General features: G+C 40.3%; 1 protein-coding gene across 1 annotated transcript in view; it reads right to left on the minus strand.

Annotated features, from left to right (window-relative positions):
• Positions 1-23,039, minus strand: part of PARD3B (par-3 family cell polarity regulator beta) — a 385,985-nt gene that overhangs the window by 83,292 nt on the left and 279,654 nt on the right. The window contains exon 19 of the mRNA XM_030454365.1: positions 16,447-16,557. Within this exon, the coding sequence (XP_030310225.1) occupies positions 16,447-16,557 (111 nt within the window). The remainder of the gene's footprint in view (positions 1-16,446; positions 16,558-23,039) is intronic.

The raw sequence follows: 23,039 nt of genomic DNA on the forward strand, positions 1-23,039 counted from the left end.
CCCAGTTTTAAAGCAGTCTTTTCTATAGCACATCCCAGCAGATGCCCAGGAGTTTTTTACTGACATATGAAAAATGAATGTGCTGTTCTTCCCATCAGTCCCATAATTATCTGCCAACCCTGCTAAGCAGGCTACTTCTGCTATATTGCACTCTAATTGCTCACTGTTTCTGCACCCCCTCTGTATTTCTCTCTATTTGAAACAGCATTATTTTTACTCATCATCATTCAAAATTCTTCCAAATCAACACAACTATCATAGCAACCAGCTTAAAGTCATTATGCCCCAAACTCACAGCACAGGATGGGTCTGGTTAAACAATTGGTGCAAATTTGTAACAAAAGATAAAATGTCACTCAGCACCATGATGCTGGCAATGAAACCAGAGATGAGGTGCAGGTCACCATCTGAACAACTCAGGATAGCACTAAAGTTTCTACAAACTTCCTGATGACATAGAGGGAACTGAAAAACTCAAACAGAATGAAAGGAAGTTAGAAATATTTCCTTTGGATTACCCCATATCAATCCTGCTTGCTCTCTTCCACTACTTGAACACCACATTCTTCAATTAAATCACTGCACATCAACTTCCCCTAGCTGTGTTTCTGTAAAAACATAACCTCTGAACACAAGCAGCTAGAGAACAGGCAACAGAAATGCTGTTACCAAATAACTCCCCTTTTTTTTCCCCTGTGACCCATTTTTTTTCTTAATAGTGTCCAAACAGGTATCCTATCCTAATCTTTTCTGTTGCTTTCAAGACCCATCAAATAATTTTAATTAAAAAATAGTTTCATAAAATATATAGCCACAGTAGAACTAGAGGTAATATTTCCAAAATGTTGCATCTTATTCGTAGAAGTCAAATGAAGACAGGATCCTATATGCATAATGTGCTTGCAGCTCAGAAGGCCAACAGTGTCCTGAGTTGCATCAAAAGAAGCACAGACATCTGGTTGAAGGAGGTGATTCTCCCCTGTGATTCTCCCCTTTTATTCTGCTCTTCTAAGACCCACATGGAGTACTTTGTCCAGTTCTGGAGTCCCCAGCATAAGAAGGACCTAGAGCTCCTAAGGATCTTGAACTCTACAGTGTCATGGTCACTGCAGCCTGGTCTCCAATTAATTTTTACATCACTCACCAGCCTGTCTCTGTTGGTGAGAACAAGGTCTAGCAAAGTTCCTTTTCTGGTTGGTTCCTCTGCCATTTGGAGGAGGCATTTGTCATCAATGCACTCAAGGAACTCACTGGAGTGCTGGTGCTTTGCTGTGTTGTGTCACCAGCATATGCTGGGGTGATTAAAGTCCCCCACGAGGAAGTTCACTGATGACACAAAACTGGGAGGAGTGGCTGACACCCCAGAAGGCTGTGCTGCCATTTAGAGGGACCCAGACAGACTGGAGAGTTGGGCAGGGAGAAATTTAATGAAATACAACAAGGGCAAGTGCAAAGTCTTTCATCTGGGAAAGAACAACCCCAGGTACCAATACAGATTGGGGACTGAGCTGTTGGAGAGCAGCACAGGGGAAAGGGACGTGGGGGTGCTGGTGGATGGAAGGATGCCCACGAGCCAGCAACGTGTCCTTGTGGCCAAGAAGGCCAATGGCATCCTGGGATGCATTAGAAGGAGGGTGGCTAGTAGGTCAAGACAGGTTCTCCTCTCCCTCTGCTCTCCCCTGGTGAGGCCACATCTGGAATATTGTGTCCAGCTGTGGCCCCTCATTTCCAGAAGGACAGGGAACTGCTTGAGAGAGTCCAGCACAGAGCGACCAAGATGATTAAGGGAGTGGAACATCTCCCTTATGAGGAAAGGCTGAGGGAGCTGGGGCTCTTCAGCTTGGAGGAAAATGAGGGGTGACCTCAGCAATGTTTATAAATATGTAAGGGGCGAGTGCCAGATGGAGCCCAGCTTTTGTCAGGGCTAACAATAAAATAAGGGACAATGGTTATAAACTGGAGCAAAGGTGGTTCCATATAAATATTAGGAAGAATTTTTTCACTGTGAGGGTGACAGGGCACTGGCACAGGCTGCCCAGGGAAGTTGTGGAGTCTCCTTCCCTGGAGACATTCAAAGCCCACCTGGATGTGTTCCTGTGTGAGCTGCTGCAGGTGGCCCTGCTCTGGCAGGGGGGCGTGGACTTGATGATCTTTCAAGGTCCTTTCACACCCCTAACTTTCTGTGATTCTAAAGGAATTGAGGAAAACATCACCTGTGCTCCTGAACCCTTGACCATTCAGCCAGTGCCCTGAAGTCCCATTATAATGCCTTTGGACTTCTCTTGGTAACCTCATCACCGCAAACCTGCCTGACCAGTAATGGGTAGTAATCAGAGGGTCTTACCAGAGGTTATGCACCAACACATGAAAAGATGCATAATCCTAGAGTGTAGCAGCCATAAAAGGGTTAACAGCCCAAACAGCTCCTTCCAGCTGCAATTCAGACCCAGGATTGAGTTACTGTGGCTTAACAAGTTATTGTGTTTCTGCTCTGCTACTGTCAATGACTGTGTATGTATTTGCTGCCTGTGACCACACCACAGTGTGAAAACACTTCAGCCTGACATTAGTGACAGAGACACTGACAAGAAGAAGCTGACTTAGGAGGCTGCAGCACATGCAGAGTGAGGCGGCTGTAGGAAGGGATAGAGACCACCTCAAGGAAACTCCAGAAGAGCCAAGAAGAACTGACTTCTGGAGCAGAGCCAGAAATGCTTTTGGGAACAGAAGGAGAGGGCCAGGCAAAGCTGTAAGTGACATTACTCATCTCCTGGCCCACCAAACAGAAGCTGGGTGGTGGCTGGGTTGTGAGTGGGGAACAAAGAAATGCTTACATTTATAAAACTGGTCCTCTAAGCCTCTGTGAAAATTAAAACATAGGACTTAATGTTACCAGAACAGTAGCCTTAAGAGGACCAGGGTCATTAAAGGCCTTAGAACCTAAAGACTGCCTTCAAGGGGGAACCTGCAGTTCTAGAGACCCAACACCAACCCTAGCTCAAAAGAAACCTTCCAGAGCCTAACAGGAGCCACCTTGGGTCATGAGGACAGTCCTGGCATGTTGTCCTGGCTCTGCAACCTCCAAATGAGGGACAGGGCATCTGCTGCCAAGTAGGAGACATGAGAAGCAGCTTTGTGTTGCCAACAGCTGCTGCATCTGGACAAGGTGTAAAAGCTGAAGGTAGGAAGCTTGACCCAGGAGATATTATGGGCCCTTTCACTTTAAGAGCTGCAAGGCTGAATTTCACATCGGAACAGTTTGGGATGGGAAAACATGACCAAAATAGGCCCACAACAAAAAAGCACAGCCCTTCCTGAGGTGTTTGAACTCCTCCCTTGCTCTCCCCATGAGCTCTGGGCCATCCTGTTTCTCTGACTTGCCAGGAAAAGTGTAAAAGTGATGCAATAGTTTTGCACACTGATCATGTGCTTAGTACTGAGCAGAGCACAAAGGAAAACATATTCTGAGCCCCAAGTGCCTATTGAAGCAGTCAAACACAGGCAGAAAATACAGCTGCTGACCAAAGCAGCAGATTTCACAGAGAGACCTTGTTCTATACTTCAGATGAACATAGCAATAATTCTTGTATGCTGGATTAAAAGCAACAGAGTTTGTGGAAACACAAACAGGTTATATGAGTGAGCAAGATGCTGGTTAGGTCAGTGACAGAGATCTCCCGGGGAAGAAGGACAAATAACGAGGAAAGACAAAATGTTTAATAGAACAGGACTATTGGACCTCTAGGAGAATTTCTATTCTGTTTGCTGTAAGAGAAGCAGAATAAGCAAGTAAGTGTACAATCAGTTTGAAGTCTGAAAAAGGACCTTTTGAGATGATTCAGATGCTAAGCATTCTTCTGCTTATTTGGTTGCTCCTTGTGAACAGCAGAATAAAAGCTGCTGCACTGCTACTTCCCCTCACTCATGTGACTCTCCCTGAGATCTACATACTGCAACGATTACTCAATTTACATCTGGTTTAGTACCTTAATATTTCAATTGTGATTTCACTATCATTTCTGCTTTTGTCTCATTTACCTAATTCATACACATATTAAGTAACGAGTGGTCTAGAAGAAAGGAGCCTATTTCTACAGGAGGTCACTTAGATTTCCGCTGGCTTTAATGTTTTAATTTCTTTCTAGCTGCTACCAAAATGTATTCTGGTAACTAAAATCTTGTATTTTCATTCATTTACATAATGCTGGACTGAATACATCGTGCCTTCAGATATTCATAAGCCATAATCACTGACAGGAATGGGTATATTTTACTTGAATATCTGAGAAGCTATTGTCAGTACAGTGCTTTTTATTATTATTTCATATTCATGTTTCAGAGAGGCATGGTCTAAAATTACATTAACTGTCTTACTCAAACCTGCATCTTTTGTTAGGAAGAGACTAATTTTTATTTTCTCAGCCGTTATCCATGAAAACTCCAGAGGCAGATGAGGCTCATGGCTAAAAAAATAAAATAAAAAGCCCACTCTTGCCAGTAAATTGAGTACATCTGATTTGGACTCATCAAGATTCAAACATTATCTAATTTGGTATTATCTTTCAGGGTATTCTACTGAAGGCTTATTTGTTGAAAACATCTTCTCCATAAGTTATGCAAGTGTTTCTTCATTCCAGCTCATTCTTTTGTGCTGGATTTGAACATCTCCCCCATAATTACTATCTGTAATTGCAAACAAGAACAGTACTAGTCTGAGAAATAAAAAAGACAAGCCACAAATTCAAGGGATTTAGAAACCATAACTCTGGCTGAACAAGACAGATCTTATAACAGCATTAACTGGCCCAATGATAAAACCCAGGGTTAAACATAAAATACTGCTTGTTCTAGATAACTACAAAATATCCATTTAACACTGAACTGAGCAAAGCAGCTGCCTGGATAGGGTTGTAAATAAACAGAGGAAAGAAAAACTAAGGAAGAAATAGAGCTACACCGACCTTAAAATTTAAAGATATGCCAAACTAAAAATGAAATATAGCCATTTCATACTGCAAAATGAGGAGTGTGGATAGACAAGGCTGAGATTTTAATGTTCTTGTGTTTATTTCAGAGATCACAGGGAGTGATTACCAACTTAGACAGGATCCTGCCCTTTAAAAAAATCCTGGCTTTAATGAGGTCAGTGCATTTTCCCCCACACTGTGAACTTCTTGAGAACAGGATTTTACCTTTCCTGTTAAATCTGAGGAATCTTTTCTGTCTCTCTTTTGTCCACATTAGTTGAATACTGGGTGAAATGCAGCAGATTATGGGAAGCCAACTACTGGAAAAGCTCAGTATATCATATTCTGTATTTTACTACATTATCTAATTTTCTTTACTCACAACTACCCTGAGTTATTTTCTGAAGTGTCAATATCAGAAATATTTCAGTTGGAAGGAATCTTCTGAAAGTCATCCTGCTCAGTCTACTGCAGAAAGCAAATCTGACTGCACAGATCAGGTTGCTCCCCTGTCAACAGGCTGCTTCTTGTTTTATGACAATGTGGATTAGATAGTGGAATCATTCCAGGTTTGTCAAAATTACTTTGGCATCTTTGACCTGAGATGTTCTGATGCCTTTAAAAATTCCAAGCTCCTCCTGCAAAAAAGGCCTTGAGTATGCAGGGATTTTGCTGACCACAGGTAAGTTGCAGGCCTATTCACCAGCACTGAGTTAAAGGCTGCCATAATTTGTGCTTTTCCATTAAGAAGGTAAGTAAAGTTCTGTGCACATCATGCCTAAGTCCATTTTGATAACATCAGCTCCTTCTGGAACAAATCATTATGAAAAGAGAACCAAAACAGCAGAACAGTAAGATTTAATTTTGCTTATATTTATGTAGAATCATAGAATTATTTTTGTTTAAAAAGACCTTTAAGATCACTGAGTCCAACTGTTAACCTAGCACACCCAAGTCCAGCACTAAACCATGTCCCAAAGCACTACATCTATACATTACTGAGAACCTAATGTCAGAAATGGAAACAATACCAATTCCATCTAAAGCCACAGATCCACCTCTCCAACCAAGAATTCAAGTAAATTATTTCAGAGAAGGTAATGAGACAAATAGTGAACAAGTACAAAGTGCACTACACCTACAGGAAACCAGGGAGACAGAGATATCAGTCTATTAACTTATTCATTCCCACAGACTATCTTAGCTCCATCAACTGCTGTTGTAGATATCCATGAAAATCACTGAGAATTGTAACACCCTCTTAAGAAAACTAGGAGAGACACAGTCAGAGTTTAGCTGATAACCAGGTGACAGATGCTCCCTGTTACTCTCTCACTACCCTCACATCAGAAGATAAAAAGGGAAATACGGAAGACTTTAAGGTTGGGGGGGAAGAAAAATATGCTTAATGAAGTAGTAATAATGATGGTAAATTGCAAATATATACAAATAAGTAAATACAGAACCTGCATTCCTCAATTGGTAATTACTCCCTCACCAGAAAAGTCCCACTGCTGAATTCAGCAGCAGATGGCAGTGCCCAAGCCCAAGATCCCAGTGCCAGCCTTGGAGCAGCCAAGCTGGTCCTGCTTGGGAAGGCAGGAGAAGGGGCCCGGTTGTCTCAATTAGCAGTGTTCTTCTCTGGTGAAGAAACAAGATGCAGGAGAAGCAGCCAGGAGAATGATGACAACTGAAAAGGCTGCAAGCCAGGCAGCACCGCAGGCAGAGGGCAGCAGAGGGAGCTCTTCAGAGCCATTTTATATTGATCACCATGGGCAGGAGCACTGGTACTGGTCCGTTTGGGTCTCCACCCCATAGGCACAGCCTCTCAGCCCATGGTGACTCCCACATCCACAGCCCAAGAGCTGCTGGGAGGTCCCAGCTGCTCTCAGGTCCCTATAACCATAGGAACTTTTTTATCCTGGTCCTTTCAAACCAGGGCCACGGAATGGCCACGGGAAGGCACACCATTAATTTCCCATCTCATGAAAACCCAACATCCACAACCACGTGCAGTTATGTAGCTCAGAACAGAAGCAGGAGAACTGATGGCTTCTGAGTCCCTGGGCCACCCCACGGGGGTCTTCCTGGAACCCTTCCTGCAGAGATACACACACTTACAGCTCCACCGAGCAACTGAGACCTTCTGAGTTCACACAACCATCTCTGCAACTGCATAAACATTGTGCTTTCATTTGAATGCAATTCTGGTAGCTGAAGGAGCAAGCCTAGCTCCATGTGATCCGATATTCCATGCAGATTTCTTTATTCTACACATATGACACTGAAACTGGAACCTATTGAACAGAATCTCTCTGTGAGAGGAGATGGGAACAGTCTCCATCTGTTAGTCTGGGATTCACGTGTTGTTTCTAATTAACAGTCCTGGATTAGAAAGCAAACCCCAGCTTTGAACAGACAAAGCTTTAAAATTTACAGTTATTTTAGTTTAAGCTCACTATGGAGAATTACACACACAAACTGATTTCCTGCCTGACAGCCTACCCCTGTGAGTTGTTTTCTCATATTTTTTCCCCACTGGTGAGGGAGTGAGAACAGGAATTCTGAGCAGTGGAACTACTTCAAAGTACATGCCAAAGATTTATGATAGACTGTCATAAATCACACGTGGAAGGGCAAGGGATGAAATGCAGCTTCCAAGTCATTCTTAAACCCTTATTGATTCTGGGGTAGGCAAGAGCTGACCTACACTCAGTACTTCATCAAAGAAATCCCTAGGACAGATTACTCTGTCTCCTAGAAAGCTACTACCCAAGTTGGCTAACATGCTGCCTAGTTTCACTGTATTAGTTTAGCCTGTAAAAGTTACTAACAGCAGTATTTCTATTTTACAGTGTCATTTTTAAAAATATATCAAATAATAAGCCTCATATTTTAACATAAAGGAGCAATGCATTGGCCCATTTATGCAAGAAAGACCCAATTCACAGATGCTCTGACTTTTCAGGTGGGCCGATGGCACAGCTCTTGAAAACTACTATTCAGAGCAAAGTGAATCCAGTGCCTCAATGAAGGGCAAACCAAGAACATGAAATGGCTTGGATGAGAATATGAGGGATAAATTGAGAGTTCATGGTTGGAACACCTGGAAAGTGCTATTTCCAGCAGTCTGTGATACCTGGAGTAGTACTATGACAGTTTAAAAAAAAAAAGGCCAATTCCTCCTGACCTTCTGTTATCCTCAATTCTTGATATTCTTGGGCTAGGACAATCTGGGATCAATGTTCCCTAATTTTGTCTTAAAAATGTCCTCCAGCAGTGGATTTGCCACAGCTAAATGCCACATCACAACCTGTGAAAGTTAGGTGATGAGAGCTGTTACGTTAGCTACTCACAGCCAAACACCAATTATCTCTGTGTTCTGTGGAAGGCTGAACATGTTCTGAACATTACATGTTCTGGTATGCAGAGCAGCAGCAGATCAAAATGAGAATCATTCAGAATCAGTGGGTTGGGATTAATCTGTCCCGCTGTCCAGTACAAATGCTTCCACAGTAATAAACAGAAATCTGATTAGTTCATCCTATCACAAGATAGTATGTCACAAGATGAAACTATGACCTTGACCTGTGCAACATCACCCAGTAATTTTTTCATAACTTCAATGTACCCTACTACACAGCTATGATCTAGTAAGAATCTAAAAGTAATTAACTGAAATTTTTGAGAACTGAAGCCTTAATCAAATATGTATTCTTAGCAGGTTTGCAAGCCAGCAATAAATTGGGACATTAAAAAAACTGGGATCCAATCCAATCTGTGATCTGATCAGGGTTCAATGGTTATAATAAATTGGGAGCATTAAAACTGGGATCACATCCAACACTTTATTTTGTCTAAACCACAGGACCTAGCTGTGCTGCAAAGCCACAAATACTCAAGGAACAGATACACCATGTTGGATTAACCCTTAATAAATAATGATGCACAAGGCTCAGGAATCCTCAAAACATGTGGTTTAACAGAGCGCTTAATGGAGTCAAGAGCAATTACCAACATTTTATCAGAGATCTATATGAAGTATAAACAATGTTTTTAGATTTGGCAAGTAGATAACAGAGGCACAAAAGCCACACAAACAGGGCTGGTAAACGTGTGTGTGTGTATGAGCACACTAAGATATATATTAGGCATTCAAAAACCATACTTCCATTTTTCTAACAGTCTGCATTTCAACTTTTGATTCAAAACAATTCTACTACACTGCCACGCACACTAAAATTCTTGTTTTGATTTCAATTAACATACAAATTGTCTGTAATTAACTATAATGAAACAAATAGTAATAGAAATGGAATGGAGTTTCATTTACAAGTATGCTCTCATATGTAAGAGGTCTCTAAATGTTGTTTCTGCGAGGTGCATTCCCTCCATAGGGATCTTGCAGCTACAAAATTAAACCTGTGTTTGCCAAATATCAAAACCATATGTATTGATTTTTTAAACTGTGGGAACAGGCAACAACCAACAGAACTGATAAAAGAGACACTTTCTTCAGTTGCTGGAAGGTTTCTGAAAAGTTAGAGAAATTCAGTCTTCAATTCTAAAATTATTCAATTTTACCAAAATTTGAGATTCACTGTAACTTAAGCATTCACTTGGGTTATTCAGAAAGTAAGAGCCAGATTTTCCTTCTGCTTCCCTAATGCTAATTCCTATTAAAGACTTTAGTATAATAATAAAAAAAAATCCTTACCTAAATCCAATGAGAACTACAAACCCAAGATTCTTTTATCAAAACAAACTATGTCTACAAACAAGTGCAGTGTATTATATTTTACACAAAGTGCCTCTTTACACACCAAATATTTTTAAAATTTTACATTTTAAAATCACCTCATTTTTAAGAAGGCATTGATTTTTTAACATTTTATTTTAATGTCAAGGCATGATTGACTGACGGGAGACTTTGGTCTCAGCAGGAATATTCTTGTCAAGTAATCTTAAATAAACAGGAAAAAAAATTTTCTTTCAACTGATAGTCACTTTATCTGCATTTTAAAGGCAAAGAAATTATCATGTATAAAACAATAAATGTTTCTATAAATATATCAACAACAAGAGGAGGGCTAGGGAGAATCTCCATCCTTTATTAGATACAGAGGGAAACACAGTGACCAAGAATCAAGAAAGGCTGAGGTACTTAGTACTTTCTTTATCTTATTAGCAGGAGTAGTTCTTCCCTGGGCATAGAGTCCCTTAAAACAGAGGACAGAGATGGGGAACAGATTGGGCCCTATGTAATCCCTGAGGAAATGGTTATGGACCTGCTTCATAAGCCAGACACTCATAAGTTGATGGAGCCAGATGGTTTACACCCTGGAGTGCTAAGAGAGTTGGCAGATGTGGTTGCCAAGCCCCTCTCCATCATCTTTCAGAAGGCCTGGCTAACTGGGGATGTCCCATAGGACCGGAGACTGGAAAATGTGACACCCATCTTCAAGAAAGGCTGGAAAGAGGATCCCAGTAACTACAGACCTGTCAGTCTCACCTCGGTGCCAGAGAAGGTCATGGAATGGATAATCCCAGGAGCCATTATAGATCTGTTGCAGGTCAACCAGACAACCAGGCCCAGTCAGCATGGGTTCGTGGAAGGCAGATCCTGCTTGACAAACCTGATCTCGTTCTGTGACAAGGATGAGGGAAAGGCTGTTGATGCAGTCTACCTGGACTTCAGTAAAGCCTTTGACACTGTCCCCCATAACATCCTCATGGAAAAGCTGGCTGCCCATGGCTTGGATGGGCACATACTCTGCTGGGTTAAACACTGGCTGATGGCCAGGCCCAAAGAGCTGTGGTCAATGGAGTTAAATCCAGTTGGCAGCTCAGTCATGAGTGGTGTCCCCCAGGGCTTGGGCCACCCCTATTTAACATCTTTATTAGCGATCTTGATGAGGGGATTGATTGCACCCTCAGTAAGTTGGCAGATGACACCAAGTTGGGAGGGAGTGTTGATCTGCTGGATGGTAGAAAGGCTTTACAGAGGGACCTGGGCAGACTGGATCACTGGGCTGAGACCAACTGCATGAAATTCAATAAGGCCAAGTGTAAGGCCCTGCATTTTGGGCACAACAACCCCAGGCAATGCTACAGGCTTGTAGAAGAGTGGCTGGGAAGCTGCCTGGCAGAAAAGGACCTGGGTGTATTGATTGACAGTCGGCTGAGTATGAGCCAGTAGTGTGCCCAGGTGGCCAAGAAGGCCAATGGCATCCTGGCCTGTATCAGAAATTGTGTGACCAGCAGGACCAGGGAAGTGATCCTGACCTTGTACTCAGCACTGGTGAGGCCCCACCTCAAGTACTGTGCTCAGTTTTGGGCACCTCAATACAAAAAGGACATTGAGGTGTTGGAGCAAGTCCAAAGAAGGGCAACAAAGCTGGTGAAGGGTTTGAAAAACGTCCCTTGTGAGCAGCTACTGAGGGTGTTGGGGCTGTTTAGTCTGGGGAAATGGAGGCTGAGGGGGAATCTTATCACTCTTTACAAATACCTGAAAGGAGGGTGCAGTGAGAGTGGGGTTGGGCTCTTCTCATTGGTGACAGATGACAGGACAAGGGTAAATGGCTTCAAGTTGCATCAGGGGAGATTTAGGTTGGATATCAGGAGAAACTACTTTGCAGAAAGGGTTGTTAAGCACTGCAACAGGCTCCCCATGGAGGTGGTTGGGTCTCCATCCCTGAATGTGTTTAAAATCGTCTGAATGTGGTGCCTGGGGACATGGTTTAGTGGTGGGTCATCAGGAATATGGTAATAGGGTTAGGATGAGGCTGGACTCTATAATCTTGAAGGTCTTTTCCAGCCTGAGCAATTCTGTGATTCAATTCTATGATTCTTCTAGTATTTAATAATTTAGCGAACATCTTGTTAAAATGACATATTCTGAGTAAGCTATACAGACAACTAAAAATACAGATTTGAATCAGCTTGATCAAAATAAACCTCAGACATAACATTTGCTTTTTCCTTTTATGGGCATATTCTAGACCTTTGGAACACATGCTTCATCACAGCCAAACTCTTTGAAGCATGAATAAAATGATGAGTTTATTTAAAATAGGGCCTCAGTCCAAGGAATTGTGTCAGGACTTGTGTCAGGAAGGACAAACCACCATCTCAGATAACTGCATCTCCAGTTAAGTTTATCCTAAATTATCTGTCTCCTGAACTTCTGACTTTCTCCAGTCAACTTTTGGTGACATTGCATTGCTGTGGCAGAAGGAAAACTAAGGGAGGTAGGGGGAGAAGAAAAAAATGTTGACACTGAGAGGAGGTGCTGACTTCATATTCAACTGGACACAGATAAGACAATTATTAAACAAGAAATGCCTAATATCCTAAGTTCCCATTAATCAGATTAAGCTTATAGAAGTAGCAGTCATATAATAAAGTACTGGCTTTGAAAAGAAAGCAGGCCAAGATCTGGAACAAATTCCTAGTCTGACAGGGACTTTTTAGAAACCTGGGCAAGCAGCTGCACTGCCTGCAGGTCAGTTTCCCACCCACAGGATGCTGTTGGTTTTTGTTTTTTTTTACCAGATGTATTGTTCTCTGCCTCAACTCTAGTGCTTAGGATCAGGCCCAAGCTTCCCTAACAGCAACAAGCACAATGAGTCCTTGATCTTGGAAAGGATTGCTAGGGAATACAAGTAGAAAATATAATGTCAGCATTTCAGTGCAGGCTGTGGAGTGGCTCTGGAGAACTGCAGCTCCAAGGCAGCAGAGAAGACCTGTACTGAAAACTGAGGACAATGTAGAAGGGAAGTAGAAATTACTAGGCTAGAGAAATATTAAATTTGTTCTCACTTTTTAAGGTTCAAATCTGAAATCTGGCAGCCCATAAAAGGGGTTGCCAGGAAAATTTATGCTGAGAATCAGTGTGCAAGCAAGTCCAATCCTTTTGGGAAGCATCTGCACTATATGGTGCTGCATATTAGCTCTGACACCTTCTGGATGTGCCAAACTTATTGCACATGCACTTCACAATTCCATCACGATGAAGCAGGAAATCCAACCTAATCTGAGCATGATGGACTTAAACTCATTAGCACACCCACATAAGATCTGATCTTCCCTGCAATAGTCACAGTTACTGAGCTTGTACTGCACAACCAACCCAAAATTTCTGAACACCTGCAAATCTTGTCAAAATTTCTGGAAGAAGACTGCATTCTTTATAGCAGCCCTGCCCCTGGAATTATGTGAGATATTATTATACCAATCAAAAAACTCTGCAAAACTCCAAGAGATGTCCTATTCCCGTAAAGTGGAAATGCATTTCTTGATAAAAAATATTTCTCAGCTGAAGTCTTGGAACACTATAACAGTATGAGAGATAAACAGCTGCAAAGAAGCTAAAATGCACTTGATGATTAATCCTGTCACACCCAGCACAAGAAATTCAACTACTCTCGTTCCTTCCACTTATGTCCAAAATGGACTGCCCAGCCTCTGAAAAAAACTATCGGATGAAAAATCATAGTATCAGGTAGTATGACAGATTCTGAAATATTCAGGCAGTCACCATTTAAGACATATGAGGCTTTAGCAAAAAATTCTGACTTTCAGATTGTTAATTATCAGATTGAGCATCTGAACAAAAATTACTTATACTAATTACTTGTTAGTATCTTACTTACACTAATCTTGGAAAGATAAAATAAGGTACGTGCTTACGATAATTCTAAGAAGGTTACATGTTAGAAGAGCAATTTGTGTTTTGTTCAGGCTGTTAAATAGAGGATTTGTTCACAGGTACCAGGGTAGAAATGCTACATTTCTATCAACACTTCTATAGTCTGTTCTCCTGTTACATCCCTAGCAGTTTTAACACATACTCATTTCACTCTCAACAAGAACAGATTTGAAAATATGCCTTATGTTCTAATAAGCTTTACTGAAGCTTGGTTTTATAACTATGAGACCAAGTATGCAGAATTGCAGCTAGTGAAGTCATAGAAGCAAAAGATGTATGATGTGGATGTTCCACATGGTTTGCTTTGCCAATGTGTTCATTAAAATCTTGGACTTCGATTACATTATAGAATCACTAAATCTTGGGACAGAGCTACAAAACTTATCTTCGCTGTCTTGTTGAACATCATTACTAGATGAACAGTCAACAACTAAGCAAAAGGACTTCAAGTCAAGTAATTTTAAATAGTTTTACAAACAGTTCTTACCCAAATACAAGAACTTCCGTATATAATTCTCCTCTAGGAAGAATGAAGCCTCTTCTTTTTTATGAGCAACTTAAGAAGATTTTGATAGTCTCCTTGTAGGTAGTGTTATGTAGGCAAACATATCCACCCATGCCCATACTTCATTTAGAAAGCTGGACCAAATTGATTGTATTTACAGGACGTATTGCATTGCTTTGAGGATAACATTTCTTTGCTCCTTTTCTGTTTCATATTTTGTTTCAGTTTTATGGTTTGGTTTTGTTTGTCTTTTTGTTAGATTTTTTCTTTTTTGCCAAACAGTGAAGATAAGTTATCTTTTTTGTTGAATTTATCTTAATTCTCCAAACATATAAGCTGTATTATCTGTTTAAAATAGTGTGATATTTCTGTTTTACAAGAAGAATCAAATCAATGAATTCAATGTATCATCTTGGTTCATCCACTTCTGTTCTCCCTGCACACTCCCTGTTCTCCATTTCAGTTGCAAACTCATCCAGGTCAAAACTGAAATCATTACTAGAGAAATCAGAATGATTAAGATATTGAGCTGCCAGTTTCTCATGCAGCCTTATCAAGTCACTGTCAATCAGTGACTATAATTTTTAAAAAAGCATCCAATGTTAAGAAGTATTAAGAACAATTATCCTGTGTCCAATTGGAACATTAGACCTCTTCCCTGCAGCCTGCCAACATTTTAGTAAATGACACTGGCCCTTTAGCAGATGGGATACATACTTCTTAGCTTGCTGAGATCCTAATAAAAGACATGGGCTTCTTTAAAATGAAGAGCACAAACCCCTCAAATTGCCAATATCCCAACTGGGAGTCAGCAGTTTAAAATAAAGGTACTCATCAATTGGGTAAAATCAAGGACATGGCACAGAAATTTGAACACAAGTGGTGCAATACTTAACTTAGACACCACTCTAAGAACACTGGCTAAGCATATCTAGTAGCAGCACTGGAGCAATTTGATACCTTAGTAGCTTTTAAAATAGGAAATATTAGCAGCAGACTTCAAGGTTAGTGTTTGGGTTTATTTCTGTTTCTCATCAAACCCATTAGACACCACTTACACTGCTGATCACACACTGCATGACTCAAACTAGAGCAAACTAGAGCAAAGCATCTTTATCCTGGGCACTGAGCAGCACAGCCACAGCTGGCCTGTGTGGACAGACCCTGCAGGACCAAAAGGAACCATATCTGCTTCCATTCCAACTCCTAGTAGCAGGATGCTCCAGTGAAGGAGACCTCTGAAAGTTTTTCCCATTCCCTGAAAACCCATATTACTACAGCTTAAACAGCAACTTACAAGTAACTTACAACCTACAGTAACTTACAAGTTATACAGCAACTGCAGAAACCTCGAGAGCCAGCAAGTATGGGCTCTTTAACTTCCCTGATAGTTGCCATCAGAGGAAAACAAAGACTTTCTTCAGCATATCATGAAGTACATCTGGATGAGTTGGGGAAGTGGACAGACAAGGTCTCTGAGCCTTGTCAGCTCTTACAAACTGTCTTACTGTTTCTGAAAGGTAAGGGGGAAAGCAGAAAACTACAAATTCTCCTTAGAAAGATAATGAAGTTGATAAGGATTGGGAATGAAAAGAGTATTTTATGGACAAGACAGAGAACTGGGCTAATACACATGAGTTCATTTCAGTCTCAGAGCCTTCCTTCAGCAATACAGCAACACAGCTGGCACACAGCAAGCTTCTTGCCTTGCCCCTCTCATGCATCCCATGCTTGCAGACCTCTGCCTCTTCAGACTGATTTTAACCACATGGACTTCTTTTCTTCCTCTTGTCTCCTGGCATACTCAGCATTTGTTGAGTAGATATTTCTAGCCAACAAATGCTGTGTAGAAAAGATCAGACCTAAGTACAAAAACTACCATTTGATGGCACAACCACCTGAAGCCAAAGAGATCTGAAGTGCTGGAAAACACAGCAGAGGCTCTCAGGAAAGAAGGGAGGAAGTTCTGGCTTTAGAGAAGTAAAGAATCACTAAGTCAGCTGGTCTTGGGAACAAGCAGAGGTGAAACAGGTTTTGAAGGAAGTGATCTCCACCAGCTTAGCAGCTACCCCAGTGAATTGCACAGAAACTCCAGGAGACAGACAAGCTCCTGCCATACAGCAGGAAACTGGCCTAAAGCTCTGCATTGCCAGTGTACATGGTCTGGGACATTTCCAGGCAAGATGTCTGTTTGTCTGTTCAAGCAGTCTCTTGCTTTAAAGTTTTTCATCTGATGAACAAAGATGCTACCACCTTTTACTCACCTTTCACGTTCATCTTTCATTTTCTCCAGCTTCTCCTCTTTCAGTATGCCTTGCTTTGGACTCCCCTTCTGATCCGTTTTCCCCTTTTTATCTTCTTTTTTCTTTCCAAATCTGTAAGACATCAAGGAAAGAGTCAGGATGAACTAATTACTAGAAAGAAAACCCAGTACTTACCTATCAGAAACCACAGAAATTTCAGGCAATCAAAACACTGAGTTTTTATCTTAGTCACTCATATTCCCCACATAGCAATATATATTACTGGTATTAAGTGGGCCTTATAAATCAGGAAGGACTAGCTACAAATTTATTTGGACTCCATACTTTCCAAAGCTATTGCTTGAAAGAAAGTTAGAAAGCCCCACCAAACCTGCAGGGCTGGAATATTAACAGCACATTTTAAAGTGGTTTATGATTCTTCTTATCACAGGACAGCTCTCTGAAATTCATCCGCAGCTGCTGTGGTGTGAGCACCCAGACCTGAGTATGTGTTCTGCTCCTATCAGTAACCATTGTCTCTCATTCATGTCTGGTCTTAATTTAAGGATTTACTCTTTGTTTAAATGAGGATGCAATTGGAAAGAATAAAACCTCGCTATATTCTGAGACTACAAAACTAGACAGCTGATAAGAGCCCTTTTTCAAAGGCTATCTGGGTTTTTCTTGTTGCCTCTTAACAGACTATCATGTAATATTTATGCCGTGCAAGTCCTCCAGAGAATCCAATCCTTTTTTGGGTCCCAGTGTTCTATACACTGTATAAATACCTATAGCATAAATCTGCTTTATGCAGCCTATAAAAGGTGACTCAACTGGGGACCTACATTTCATTTCTGATGGATCTAGACAGAATACAGAGGTCAAGTATGTCAAATATGATTGTGATTTATGGGCCAAAAAGTATAAATCCTCCCCTTCTCTTCCCCAATTTGAAATTCTCAGGTCCACAAGTAAGTAAACAATCAATGTCATCTCATACACATTAATGTGTACTTCTATGCATTACAACAATGTAAAGAAAAGTAATGCTCTCTTCATTCAATACACCATACTGCACACTTATTATTCTGACTTAAAACTAAAAACTCCTCAGTGAAATTCTGCAGCACTGCATTGGTGATCTTTCTTTTACCCTTTTTATTTGTCATGTCAGTCCAAACTGTGTCAAGTGGAATAGCTGAACTATTGTGCATATAAATAATTGTGCATATAAATATTGTGCTGTAAATCATTGACTTTAGATTTCTCCTCCAACTAAAGCAGAAACTTGCAAATACTCTGCCTGACTCACAAGATAATGATCAAAATTTTTCTAAATTTAATAAATATGTCTGAGATTGTGGTCAAATGAAGTTCTTGGGGACTTGTAAGAAGCCCCCCAGACAATAATAACTTGGTTAGAATGGGAATGATGGCCATGACAGACACAAAAAATTGGGTGCAAAGGAGAATAAGGGCAAATATTAAAGGTAATACAGGTGCTTTATTTTGGGTTTGCCATGGAAAGTTATATTTCAGTACCTGCTTTTCCTTTTTCTTTTATGTGTTAGTAGACATAGGTGGTACCTTACATTCTTTGAGGGATTCTCTGATTAAAATATACGTACACCTCATCTACAAACAATCTTCATTCTTTTGTGGAGTCCCTACTCATTTCAGAGTTTCCATAAAGATTCTTTTCATGCTTTAGCTTTTCCAGAGTATAGAGAAGCACACTGATTCCACTGCTGTTCTCTGAGTTTTAGCAAACCTAAGAGACTTTGTGCCCACAAAACCCATCAGAGTGGGGATGGCAGTGAAGGCAGCAGTCAGGAAAAACATCTGAGGAACAGAGGTTGTACACACAGCTTGGGAAGACAGAAAGTGAGAAGACAGTCCAGGTGAGAAATGAAAGCTAGATGAAAGCCTGCATACATTGCTCTCTATAGAGATGTCAGGTGGCCAAACAATAAATCATCTGGGGATGAGCACCAGCAGGCTCTGCTTTCTAATACTTGCATGTGCTGCAAAGGTCTCATGACAGTTTTCTCAAGAGAGGCTGTATTAGCACTTGCATCTTAATCATAATCCAACTCTAGTGTTTTGTTAGCATTCAGGCTGCCTGCTTTTCTTCCACAGTTGCAGTTATGGGTTTATGGAATCCCATATTCAACTGCAGTACATACTGATTTTGCAAACACTATTCTTGGGTGTTCTGTATTGCTGCAGGGAGCTGAAATAGGGATATGTTGCATACTCAAGAAAACTGCAAAAAAAAAAAAAAAGTCTTTAGCATAAATTTCTTTCACGTTTAGGTATAATTTCTTGCTTACCAGGGAACTATTTTAAAAATAAAATAAAGTAACCAATTTGATTGTAGTAACTGACAACATGACTGTGTCCAGTTCTGGGCCCCTCAGTTTAAGAAGGATGTAGAGGTCCTGGAACAGGTCCAAAGGAGGGCAACCAGGCTGGTGAAGGGACTCGAGCACAGACCCTACGAGGAGAGGCTGAGGGAGCTGGGGCTGTTCAGCCTGAAGAAGAGGAGGCTCAGGGGAGACCTCATTGCTGTCTACAACTACCTGAAAGGAGGCTGTAGCGAGGTGGGAACTGGACTCTTTTCACAGACGACCTTCAACAAGACAAGAGGACACAGTCTTAAGTTGTGCCAGGGGAGGTTTAGGTTAGATATTAGAAAGAATTTCTTCACGGAGAGGGTGATCAGGCATTGGAATGGACTGCCCGGTGAGGTGGTAGATTCTCCGTCCCTGGAGACATTTAAAAAGAGACTGGATGTGGCACTCAGTGCCATGGTCTAGCAACTGCTCCGGTGGGTCAAGGGTTGGACTAGATGATCTCTGAGGTCCCTTCCAACCCAGCTAATTCTATGATTCTATGATTCTATGATTCACAGCAAAACCAGTGTTGTTTGCTGGTAGAGCTGCTCTTGCCATAAAAACCAGTGAGTTGTAGTGTAAAAATAAACTGGGAATGGTAAGTTGGTCATGATGAAAACAACTTCTGTTATTTTGCTATTTTTGGCTTCAGATTGGATTTGTGCAGGCTTACAATTTTTACCCGTTACACTAAGTATAGAGTAGATAGATCAAGGCTAGGGAAAAGTTCAAATTTGTGGCTTCTTTTGCACATTGCTATGTTATAAAAATGCTTTCTAGTCTATTATTATTTTAATATGTTTTTCAGCTCAACAAAATCTTGCATTAAAACATTAAAAAACACGCAAAAACTTAACCCTCTTAAGAGAAATTATACAGGATAGACAGCATTAAACCACAAATAAAGCCGTAGCATCTCTACCTGAATTTATACACCCTGTCCCATAACTTAAAGTCTACTCAATCAGCTGCCTTGATTAGCATGGGCTTTCAATGATAAAATTAATATCTACGCATCTGAATTTTGCATGGGTTTGTGCACTGTAGGTTTAATGGTTCCCTACAGCCTACAGGAACACACAAAAAAAAATAAGAGTAGGAGCTGCCAGGATCCTGTTCTCATTGGTACCAGTGTGAGGCCCTCCATTGACTGCAACAAGGAGAGGATAAAATCTGTTGATCTGTTGTCAAAATTATACTATGGAGTGACTCAGATCCCTACTAAAATTCTAAGAAAACTGAATTACGTTAGGACTTGAAGTTTACAAATCTCCAGGTAACAAATAATTGGATTGAAGTAAAATCTGCCTTTCACATTAATAGCATTGACAGGAAAATAAAAAAAAATTAATGAAAAATGTATAGCATATATTTTTTAATATACCATTTTGGTATATTTATGATTTTGATATACCATTCACATCAAAATTCTCTTCAACTTACTATCTGACAGAAACAGTATTCTTAAAACCTTATGTAGCAAACAGAGAAATATATTTAGAAAACCTGAAAACAAATGGATCAGCTGGATCTTCTCACATTCTGTATCTATCTATAATCAGCTTATGTCAAACAAAGCCACTTGTAATCATAACAACAGCAAGGAAATAAAATTTTATCTTCTCAGGTTGTTTGAGTGACTGCCTCACTTCTTTGATTATCCATTGTAAGTACCTAGAAAGTACAGTTAAAGAACTTAAAGCCCTGATAACCTTAGTATACATTTTAGTTGAGAAAGTTAATTTCCAAACTACTCAGTCCTCCTGTAAACAACAGCATAAAGAGACAGTCTTTTTGTGATCAGTCCTCTGAGAGCTTCATCCTTATGCAACAGTTGAAAACTGCAAGAGTAACTACCTTATTTCTACTGATTTCTACTGATTTTGCCCTGCAAATAAAAAATGTTTCCCCCTTAGAAGCATGAAATGAATGAAGGCTCTGATTATCAAATGTATATTGTCCTCTTGCAGTATTTATTAGCACTCTATTTGCTGTAACATTAAAGCAGATGTATGATTCTTTTCAAGCTCTCCAAGGGTCAAAAATGAAAACAAAGCTTCTATAGGTCTGCTCCCTGATATACTTGGGATAAATGCCTTAGATGCAAGACTTAAAGCTGTGGTCATGGCAACACTTTGTTTCCATGTGGATCCACGAGCTTCCAGATCTTAAATGTGTTGATATTTGCTGCCAGGATTAAAAAGCAAGCAGGTCTATAAAGTCCCAGTGGCAGAAAAAAGTAGGAGAAAAATCTGAGGGGTGTAACCCTAAGCAGCTTCCTGAGGAAATTCAGCAATTTGGATTTCTAAGTCAATTCAGTTGCCCTAGATCAGTAGCTGTCACTGCAGCTAACAGGGTACCTAATGAATTTGCAAACATCTGTGGGAAAATAATTCAAGAGGTCCTATGACATGGTAAAGAAAGAAATAAGGGCTAACAAAATCTTGACATCTCCAGAAATTATCTTTTTTAAAAAAAGAGTGATTTGTAAAGTACATATAAAAAATGGATGAAAAATGCTGAGATTATTAAAGTAGCTCCCTTATGATAGACTATAAATAAGCCTTAAAATTAAATAAAAATACGAGTAAGAATGAATGAGTGAGCAAGAAAGATAAAGATACTAATAAGGTATGATTTTCAGGTCCACAGAGGGACTATAAAAAGCTTATTAACTGCCACTATCACTGTGTGGTTTAAGTTATTTTATCACTTAGCATTACAGTAGAAGAAATACTCCAGAAGCAGTGCTGTGCTTTGATTAATCACCTTCATACATACACTTTATTGTAGAGTATTAAAAATTGCTGTAAAGATCCTTAGTGAGTCAGACTTGGTGTTTACATGCCAAGCTCATTTTGCATTTACGTTGATAGCAGCATTAATGAAATACATCTTTAACATTTTAAGTGGCTTTCTAAATAACTAAAAGTTTGTTATTAAATGTTTACTTATTAGGCAGAAGTATGCCATTGAGTATTACACTAGTGGGATTATGAGCTTTGCAACAGCTGAAAAAACTACAGAAAAAAAGAGAATATGTTTTAGTAAAACATGTTTTGACATTTAAGAGCAGAGTACACACAGCAGGAGCTGGGCAACAATGGAATTCTTCACCAGCATCCAAGATGATGAAATTATCTCCATGCCATGAGTTAACTTCTAGTAAAAAGACACCACTGGGCTGGGCAGTGCTACGTGTAACACCAATACTGTTTGAGAAGTTGAAAGGAGATGTGGGAAAGAAAACAAAAAAATCCACTTGTAACTACATTTGGCAAGGTTTGCTTGCAGGCAAGGGTTGGTTATGAGGTGAGGCTGATGCCTTGGGGCTCTCCCACCTGCCAGGTTTTGCTCCCAGGGCAGCACCAAGTGTAAGGCAGGCAGCAAGAGCAGCAATTTCTGTAGTGAGCAACAGGGCAGCTTAGCCAACCTAGCCATGGAAAAGAAAAAAATACCTAAATTCTGATTATAGCAATAGAGAAATATGATAACTTCTTAAAATTTCCAGTGTTATTATTTGTATTTCACAAATGTAGCTAGGCTTCATGAATATGAGTATCCCCATCATAGAATCATAGAATTGGCTGGGTTGGAAGGGACCTCAGAGATCATCGAGTCCAACCCTTGAACCACCGTTGCGGTTGCTAGACCATGGCACTGAGTGCCACATCCAGTCTCTTTTTAAATATCTCCAGGGAGTCAATGCATATTGTTCTAACACTGCAGTCAGAGTTATACTGGTTATGGTCAGCAGGAAAAGAGAAGATGATGAAAAAAATTCCAATATAAAGAAATCTACATTGTTAACACCTATATGCTGCTTTTATGTTGTCAGTATTAAGTGAACAGGTGCCTTTGCTGTTGGTGGTGGTTTTGTTTGTTAGGTTTGGTTTTTATTGTTTGGTTTGTTTTGGTTTTGTTGTTTTGGGGTTTTGTTTGTTTTTATTTTAATTTACTGTAGCAGACTGCTGGAGCTAGACTGAGCCTCCAGATCTAGTCAAATGGGAATAAAACTTATCTTTTTAACAACCCTGATTAAACACAACGTCCCCCCATCCATTTACTACTCCAATGCCCATATTAGCATCTTTTCTGCAGCATGCTGAATTAATTAGTACAGTGACAAAGAATTAGTTCAGATAGGATCAAAGCTGAAATCTGGAATATGAAATTAAGAGTAGAGAGTATTAACCCTCAGCACTTCAAGGAGCCTTC

This window comes from Calypte anna, chromosome 7 (genome assembly GCF_003957555.1).
Source record: "Calypte anna isolate BGI_N300 chromosome 7, bCalAnn1_v1.p, whole genome shotgun sequence".
Classification (NCBI taxonomy): Eukaryota; Metazoa; Chordata; class Aves; order Apodiformes; family Trochilidae; genus Calypte; species Calypte anna.